The sequence below is a fragment of the Nematolebias whitei genome, chromosome 16, assembly GCF_014905685.2.
Source record: "Nematolebias whitei isolate Nwh7 chromosome 16, NemWhi1, whole genome shotgun sequence".
Taxonomy (NCBI): Eukaryota; Metazoa; Chordata; class Actinopteri; order Cyprinodontiformes; family Rivulidae; genus Nematolebias; species Nematolebias whitei.
In genome coordinates this window covers 27,397,843-27,407,593 of record NC_056513.1, presented here as the reverse complement: position 1 = coordinate 27,407,593, position 9,751 = coordinate 27,397,843, and the positions used below count along the sequence as shown (strand labels likewise).

The 9,751-nt window shown below is 40.8% G+C and overlaps 1 protein-coding gene across 1 annotated transcript in view; it reads right to left on the bottom strand.

The window, feature by feature from the left end:
- Positions 1-7,563, bottom strand: part of tmem192 (transmembrane protein 192) — an 18,484-nt gene extending 10,921 nt beyond the window's left edge. The window contains exons 1-4 of the mRNA XM_037690487.1: positions 7,421-7,563; positions 6,660-6,815; positions 6,018-6,279; positions 5,790-5,912 (exon numbers count right to left, since the gene is read on the bottom strand). Of these exons, the coding sequence (XP_037546415.1) occupies positions 5,790-5,912; positions 6,018-6,279; positions 6,660-6,815; positions 7,421-7,450 (571 nt within the window). The 5' untranslated portion in view covers positions 7,451-7,563. The remainder of the gene's footprint in view (positions 1-5,789; positions 5,913-6,017; positions 6,280-6,659; positions 6,816-7,420) is intronic.
- Positions 7,564-9,751: the final 2,188 nt, after the last annotated feature.

Genomic DNA, 9,751 nt, shown 5'->3' with positions numbered 1-9,751 from the left:
TATATATATATATATATATATATATATATATATATATATATATATAGATATATATTTGGGGCATTTTTGCCTTAGCTTTGCTTATCCATGTCTGAGTTTGTGTGTGATCTACTAGAGGAATCAGAATCCGTGTGTGTGTGTGTGTGTGTGTGTGTGTGCGTGTGCGCTTCATGCCCCGCAGTGCTCACACTAAAATGTTTCTGACCAGGCAGAAGAAAGAGTTGAGCCTTTGAAGGCTGTGGCAAGGCTTTGATGTGTATGAAGCTCTACATAGGCGAGAGCGTTCATGTTAAAAGAATGAAAATTACGGAAAACCCAAAACACACACACCAATCAGTACGCACTTCAAGGAAATGTTGAATGAGGCCTTCCTGTACGGACTTCATAGCTGCAGGCATTATATTTTCAGCAAAAAGGTTGTTTTTTTACTGTGATCTCACTGATGTCACCTCAACGCTGCATCTAGACGACTGTACTTATTAGTTTGTGTGGTTGTCATTGTTCTGAGCAGGAGGACAGAAACCCCCACCCACATGTTGGGTCAGAAACACTGTAAACACAGAGACAATGCATGTGGGAGGGGGCAGAGAGAAACCCTTTGGCTAAAACCTTAATCTCTGTGGTTCTTATCTTCTCCCCTTGGTTCACTGGTATCTCCACCTGAAATCTGTGCCCTTCAGCTGCCAAACACACTTTTAATATGGGCTTCCTTTCAAAATAGATGTTTCATTTTCAACATCCTCTGAAGTGGCATCTAACAGCTGAGGTCAGCTGCACCCAAAATAAATGTAGGTCAACTTGGAAAGAGTCATTGTTTACAGACAATCATCATTCTAACGAGTCAAACTTTAAGATGAACTTTGCATTTCATCAAAAGGTCAACTGTGCCATTAAAGCCTTAATAAAAAAGGTAAAACTATATTTTACAAACTAATTACAAAGCACTTCTGATTTGAACAAACTAAGTTTAAACTCAAAGTTTCCAAAACAAGATTTTGAATTTAAATCTAAAAACTTTTTGGAAAAACTGTGATAACATCTGAACACAAGTTTTCCTAATACCAGCCATACCAGGCGACATCATGACAGATACCATGTGAATAACTTTGAGCATGTTAGCTGTTTTATTCAATACAATCCTAAAAAGTACATTTAAGTGCATTAGTATTTTATACTGTAAGAACATAAGAATCCTGTACTTTTATTTGTGGTGTGTTTAACTTCTAGTGTATTGCATTAACAGATTTTAAATAACACAAGTTTCAGGTGGGACTGCAAACATGTAGTCATCAGACAAAATACAATCAGGAAATAAAATATGCAAACTGCCTTTTATATGTTTGTTAATTAAGTCATCCAAACGCAACAATGTCTTTAGTGTTCGAGACGATGAAATCAAAACTATACCATAATTTTGATGGATTTGTTGGAGTCGTGTCATTTACACAACTCTAAATGAATCACTTTTTCCACAGTTTTTTGTTGGACCTAAGCCACAAGTTTAAATAAAGTGAATAAAAGCAGAATTAGGGGTTTTATACTGACACTTAAAAAAAAGGAGAATTTTATGATATTTTGTTATATTCAACAAAACTGCTCGACCACACCAAATTTTCTGAATGGAGTTCAACTAAACTTAACCAATTCGTTCCTGATCTCCAACACAAAGAAGAGGACACACACAGATAAGAACGGGTATCATCCAGAGAGGTTTGAAGCAAAGAATCAGCAGAAGATGCACATGGAGCTGAGTGGTTGATTGTCATGCTGTTAAGTTGCAAAAGGGCAAGTGTTGTGATGCAAATCTGCTCCAACAGAGTGGGGGTAGTTTGTGTCTCGTGTAATCTGCAGGGTGTGTGTCTCTGCAGAAAACAGCCACAGTCCACAGCAGAACAGAATGACCACTGGAACTAACAAACAGGGATTTGTTTAGTAGTTCCAGTTCTAGTTGTGTGTCTTATCCCAGGGAGAAGACAAATCCAAGCAGTAGAATCTGTCTGAGATTGTTAGATAGTGCTCCTTTAAACTAAACTCATCAGCAAGAGCTGCATGACCGCACATTAAACCTTGAACGGATAGGAACTATACAGGACAACTGTTTTAATACACACAGAAACTATCTGCGTCTTATAAGTGAGTTTTTTGTTTTGCTTTGCTTTATATCACTTCTTTTATTTATTTTTCATTTTATATCCTTTTATATGAATGTTTATTGTTGTGTTACCTCTTCCGTGTTGTTTGTTTAAAACAGGTCTCTCTTGTGAACGAGACCTCGTGACTCAATGAGACTAACCTGTATAAATAAAGGTCGAATGAATGAATGAGTCTTATTTTTCTACAACGATAACCTTATCTCAAACACATAGAATTTACTTTTCTCTCTTTCTTATTTTTTTAATGTAAGGACATTAAGGGTCAGGTGAAAATGATCCAAGAACCTTTGAACTTTGATGTTTTGAACCACTTTGGCATGACTGTCTCGGAGGAGTTGACGGGGGAGAGGTCGGGCCCTGGAGGCCATCTTAGCACCAGCAAATTGTTTTTTTTTTCCACTTTGGAGTATTGTGGGAATCAGTTTGGTGGCTTCTCAGATTGAAAAAGTCCTTTGAATGAAGGACAAAACGTCTCAGTAAAAAAAGAAACCGTCCAGACGACCTGACTGAACATTGTTGGATTTATACCTGGATTAATGAGCATGAACTTTGGTGTGATCCAAGAACCACTTCTGGCCCTCTAGACCAGAGCTATTCAACTAAACTGCTCAGGGGGCCACAGTTACTGAAAGCCAAGAGCTCGGGGGCCGGACATCCAGCAGTTATTGTCATTAAGTAAGTTTGTTTTATGGTTTGAAATCTAGTTTTATTTAAAAAATAAACCAATGGTGGGCCAAACTGAGTTCATCCGTGGGCCTGATTTGGCCCTCGGGCCACCAGTTGGATAGTCCTGATCTGGACGATTTGTGCCATTGTGTCCTTTACAGCCTGATGTGGGACACAGGGACAACTTTAGTATCATCACATGTGTAATGGTGCTTAATATCTTATTTGCTGGCATATGATTTGCACCTTTTTGCATAAATGTGCAAGTCCTGCGACTTGTACACCGAAGTGACTAATATATGTTTCTTCCAATATTTATAAACCAATTTTTAGCTGAGATCTGACAATTTCATTCATACTGACAAGGAAAATATTGAACACTACCATTTTCAGCCACTAGGGGGCCCTCGAGTAATATGGCAAGCCAAGTGTCTCAATAGCTATGTTTACATGCGCAGAATTCTTTGACCAGATTGAAATGTGTTGTTTGAATAATTCAAATGTATTGTTTACATGGGCACAATCTGTTCATGACGAGCGTTTACATGCAGCGGGCTTTGTTCTGAACAACAGCACTGACATGCGCAGAGTGGTAAACACTCCTTAAAAAAAACACCGAAGAAGAAGTTCTACTTCCGGGGTGAACGTAAACAAACCTGAGCACCCAAAATGGACCCGCGACAGGTTTTAATGATGGTGGAGACGCTACTGCACTCCCTGACTGAGCTACAGGTAAGAGAAATCATTTTGAGCTCTTTCAAAGTTTCTAGTAGAAATGTTGTGTCGCTCACCGACCAGTTTTGCTCCCCTGACATGCTAATATTATTAGCGTTAGCCAGGCGGAAATGGCAAAGTCGCACATGCGCAGTCAGGTCAGTTTTTCACTATCAGATAAAAACGAACAGATCAAGCGTTTACATGCGCACCGATCGGGTTTCGGATCGGCGTAAACCACCCATTTCGTTCTGATCACAAATTATATCGGATCGCGCCGAATACACAAAAAATAACCCGAACGGAGTGTTTACATGACACACTTTTATTCCGACCGGCCATTTGATCCGGTTACATTTGTCCATGTAAACATACCCATTAATATCCAAAAAAGTTCAATCTGGTCCTCTGGACAATCAAAAAAACAAAAAACAAAACAAAGCAAAAAAATTTAGAAACGTTTCGTCTCTCATCCAAGAGACTTCCTCAGTCTGAGGTGCTGTTTTCAGCTCAGTCTCTTAAATAGCACCATCTCAGAGTGGCTCAACCAGTTTGCTGCTGCTGCGGTCTACGCTCATCTTCAGGCCAGCGGTCACTCTTTCAAGGATGAAGATGTTCACATCCTGGATAGAGAGGAACAATGGTTTGAGAGAGGAGTAAAGGAGGCCATCTTTGTGAAAAGAAATCGTCCATCATTAAACAGGGGTGGAGGCCTCCGGGTTCAACTGTCCCCCTCTTACAATGCTGTGATTGCTAGTATCACTCAGCCCTCTGTGAGTAGTAAACAGCCATCAGTGTGCTAATGATCCATTGTTAGGCTGATGGTCCTTCTTGAGCATGTGATCAGCTGGTTTTGGTTGTCAGCAGCAAACTGGTTGAGCCACTCTGAGATGGTGCTATTTAAGAGACTGAGCTGAAAACAGCACCTCAGACTGAGGAAGTCTCTTGGATGAGAGACGAAACGTTTCTAAATTTTTTTGCTTTGTTTTGTTTTTTGAACGTCCAGAGGACCAGATTGAACTTTTTTGGATTTTTCTACCTGGATTATTGAGCATGCATCAGGATATACCCATTAATAGATAAAAGTGGCTATTAATGAGACACTTGGCTTGCCATACCAAGCCACCTTTGTCTCGCTCTGGAACTTCTGGAGCAAACTTCAAATCAGCTGCATTTCACCACGTCGCCCAGGTGAAATGCAGCTGATCTGACCATTAAAGTGCATTTATTAAAGAAAAGTTAGACTGAGACACACCTTTACTATAATTTCGAAGAAATGCACAGCAAGTCCTCCCTCTGTGCACTCCAGCAGCTGCGAATTGATTCTTGAAACACAGCTGATTTGACCATTAAAGTGCATTTATTAAGGAAAAGTTCTACTGAGACACACCTTTGCTATAATTTCAAGCAATCAAATAATTGTTTTTAAGTGTTAATCTTGTTAAATTCTTGTTAAAGTCCTCCTGTGCAAGCTCCCGCTGCCGCCATTTGGCAGCCAAACAAATTTTGGCACAACACTGGCCCACGTATCCGAGTGGTGATGCGTAACAAATGCGACGCATCAGCGGTGACGCATAATAGATGCGACTTATACAGCAAAGCAACTTATTTTTGTTTTTGTCCACTTTATTAGACAAATTTGGACTGATGCGAGTTATACACCGGTGCGACGTGTATAGCGGCAAGTACGGTATTTGAGTAATACTTGGATCACATGTTTAATTCACGTGTGGACGCTCAGCGTCTACAGAAAAAAGCATTTCGTTCATGAGCATTACAAGTTTAAAGTCAGGAGCAACAAGACAAACTGAAGGCAAGTGGAATTCAGACGGTGTCATGGTGTTTTTTTAAGCGTTCAGTCAAATTGTATTTTTCATTATGAGCTTTTTCAGAAGTGTTCATACTAAGCTCAAAATTTCTCTGTGAACATGCATGTTTACAAAAGGCTGGTGGGTGTGTGCTGTCTTACAGAAAAAATGTTTTCCCTACTGCTGTTTTTGCAAAAACATACATGCACATGCTCAACTGTTTAATGTCTTTTTTTTCTGCATGGTTTCAATCCCAAGCTTTGTTTGAAAAGAGTCAAGTTTCAATCCTTCTAGAAATTAAAATATAAGCAATAACATCTAGCACGGTTAAGCCAGGTCCTCTAGATGGATACTCCTTGTTGAAGATGAAGAATCCGTCCAGAGGACCTGATTAAATTTATCTATCTGGATTATTGAGCATGTGTCAGGACAAGCAATAACAGTTTACCTGTGTAGTAGACCAGAAAAGGCAGAGCCACCAAGAGCTCCAACCCCAGAATGCTGAGCATCAGGTACATGTGTAAATTCTGTGGTAATTTCATGGCCAGCAGTGCCAGCAGCAGAACATTTCCTGTTCAAACAAACAAAAAAAACCAACATTTCACTGCCACCTTGTGGATAACTTCTACAACAAGCAGTCTACTGAGATATGGGATCATGATTTGTGTTGTTGTACCTATCGAGTGTAGAATTAACGGCAGCTGCTTCAGTCTCCGAGTCCGTCTGTAAAACTGCAGGTATCCTCTGCTGCGGACTCGAGTGTGGTGATGCTGCATCCAAATGCTGAACAACAACATCAGCACCCACAAAAACACCTTCCCGAACACAATGACGCTGTCACCCTGCACACCGTGCAAAATGTTTGTGCACACCTCCTCCTGGCCAAACTTCAGCACACACAGCAGAGCAACACATGTCGAGAATATAACATACAGTACCTGAAAAATACAAGAAAACAAGAGGCAGATAAAGCCAGTGACTTTAGCTGAACACATTTATTTTTAAAAATTGATTACCTGTAGTTTCTAAATGAATGTCAGTGTTATTCCTACAACTTTGCCTATTAATTATCCAGCACTAAAAACGCCAATTATACTTTTGATTAAATTAAATATTAACAGTTAAAAGTAATGCGTAGCTTGATACAGACAAAAAGGGCAAATTTTTACATTAGGAAAGCTGGAATGAGCAAAAAATTGGCATTTCTGCTTTAAATGGTTTGGCAACTCATTTTTGAAAGGAATGACATCATTTACAGCATAGAAGGCACGTAAATCATAACAATGACTGATAAAAAATACTAATTTGAATATTGTACATGCAGCAGAGACAGCAGGCCAGCAGGGCAGGTTGTTGGTATGGTCTGAAACTCTCTCCTGATAGCAGAGTGGAGGGCATCGGCAGAGATCAGCGGGCCTTCCACTAATGAGTCTTCCTCTGTGCTCAAAGTCATGTCTCCTGATGGACCTGCATGCTGACATCAACACATTGTCATGGTGAGCAACTTAAACCACAACTCGGACACCCATTTCTTTCTCAGGCTAAATAAATACCCCATCCCATGTCTATTGATGGTATGGGAGCAGGATTTTCAGAAAGTGAGCCAAGCTCTCAATAAAATACCATTATGTACACCTTAAATAGATATCAAATAGATGTAGTTAGCACTAAATGCTAGCAACATTAAAAAAAACATGGATTGGGTATTGTACAAAAAAACATTGCTCTCTCTGAGTTTTCCTTTCCATAAATATATGTTGCAAGTTGTCCATATATTTGTGTAGGTGAGTAAAGAAGGATCTAAAATCAGGTATTATTTACACCTTTACTACGTACAGGAAGTCCAATATATAAGCAAAAAAATCTACATAGATAGAAAAAACAAAACACGACAAAACTGGAAAAGAAAGTTAGGTTTAAAAAGTCCATGAACCCTTTGTTGTCATGTGATCATGTGATGTAAAAATGTCGCCACAGTCGTGATGCTAATAGCTTCGACTGGATTAGCAACCAGGCTGTCTAAAACATACATAAACGTTGTCATAGCAACCAGTAAAGTTAAACGGCATATATACATACTGCATAAAGCAAAGGTCCTTTGGAGTCCATATGTTACGACTTTTCTCTTATTTGTAAAGAAAACGTAATTTCAACTGCAAACATTACTTCACAAATAACGGTGGAGATAAAACTTCCGGTCCTCCTGTTTTTTTGTTCCGTTCTCGGCTAAACATTTGTTCCCAGACGATTCGGTTCCGGTGTAACCGCAACTCGTCAAATTCTGTGACCGGATGGGGATCTCACTCACTGAAAATGTATAAATAGGTTGAAGATTTGTTGAATTGCTCGATTTTTTTTTTAAGTTAAAAAAAATATATATTGGCTTTTTTTTTTTCAGGCAAGTTTCTTACGTTTCTGTAGGAGTCATAAGGGCTTTTCCAGTTTTCATTTCCACCATCCACTCCAGGTTAAATATATTTCATTTGCTACAATAAAGACAAATCTTTTAAAATACAGTGTGCATTTTGGAAATTTTGTTTGCCTTTCAAGCTGTCAGAGAGGTCTACATCTCTATGGTGAAATTATTTTCAAACTATACTTTTTGCTTTGATAATTTATGTTTTACCTTCCTCTGTTCAAAAACAGTAGGTTTTAATCCGTCTTCAGTCATCCTCTTTCTCTGCTTCAATCTGTTTTTATTACTGCATCTTTTCTTGAAACGTCCTAAAGAACTTAAAATAAATAAATCAGAGCTCTTAAACTGATCATATACATTTAGTGTATGTCCAGTTTGACTTGTCAAAAAATATTGTGGGTTTGGAACTAGACTTGATGTGAAGTGGTCTTAAGGCTAAAAAGACACTAGAATGGGCCTTTGTTTATTCTACAACAAAAATATTTCACACAGTAAAACTGTGTTTATTACAATCAGTTCAAGACTGATTTTTAGTTGAATATGACAATATTTCAAATTTGTCAACTTGAAGTATTAATATATTTTGAACTAAAGCTGATAATAGTCCAAATGCACAAAAAACTGTGAAATTTACCCAACTGGCTGAGAAGCTTGAATCAGAGGCCAACTTCAATGTTGGACCTTCTCTGTGTATATTCTAATGTATATTTATTAGAATGACAAATTTTGATTAAATATGAAAAGCACAGAGAAAATATTTTGAAACTTCAAATGCCACGATCTCAGACCCATTTACTGATCAAAACTCAACTCCTGTCGTTGATCCAGCCTGTTCCGGGATGTTCAAGGTCCACTTCCACTTACTTGACTCAGACCAGTCAGTGTGCGACCCTCGCAGGTCCTCTGGATTTTAAACTGTGCTTTAGACCACTTTGGCCATGACTGCCTCAAATGAGTCGGTGGGGGAGAGGGTGGAATACAGGAACCACCTGAGCACCATCAAACTGGTTGACCCATATGAGAAGAGCTATTTACAAGACTGAGTTTGTTGTGGCTCCTCACACTGATGAAGTCTTTTGGATGAAAGACGAAACGTTTCAATAAAAATAAACCGTCCAGAGGACCTGACTTAACTCGGTTAGATTTTTCTACCCCCTCCCTGGGCTGCCACCTTACTGTGGTGGAGGGGTTTGAGTGTCCCAATGATCCTAGGAGCTATGCTGTCAGGGGCTTTATGCCCCTAGTAGGGTCACCCATGGCAGACAGGTCCTAGGTGAGGGACCAGACAAAGTGCAGCCCAAAAACCCCTTTGATGAGAAAAATAAACGGACTTAATGTTCCCTTGCCCGGACGTGGGTCACTGGGGCCCCACTCTGGAGCCAGGCCTGGAGGTGGGGCACGCGGGCGAGCGCCTGGTGGCCGGGCTTTTACCCATGGAGCTCGGCCGGGCACAGCCCGAAGAGGAGACATGGGTCCCCCTTCCCATGGGCTCACCATCTGTGGGAGGGGCCAAAGGGGTCGGGTGCAATGTGGGATGGGTGGTGGCAGAGGGCGGGGACCCTGGCGGTCTGATCCTCGGCTACAGAAGCTGGCTATTGGGACGTGGAATGTCACCTCACTGGTGGGGAAGGAGCCTGAGCTGGTGTGTGAAGCTGAGAGGTTCCGGCTAGAAATAGTCGGACTCACCTCTACGCATGGCTCGGGCTCTGGAACCAGTTTCCTTGAGAGGGGCTGGACACTCTTCCACTCTGGAGTTGCCCCTGGTGAGAGGCGCCGAGCAGGCGTGGGCATACTTATTGCCCCCCAACTTGGTGCCTGTGTGTTGGGGTTCACCCCAGTGAATGAGAGGGTGGCCTCCCTCCGCCTACGTGTGGGGGGACGGGTTCTGACTGTCGTTTGTGCTTATGCACCAAACGGCAGTTCAGATTATCCACACTTTCTGGAGTCCTTGGAGGGGGGTACTGGAAAGTGCACCTTCTGGGGACTCCCTTGTT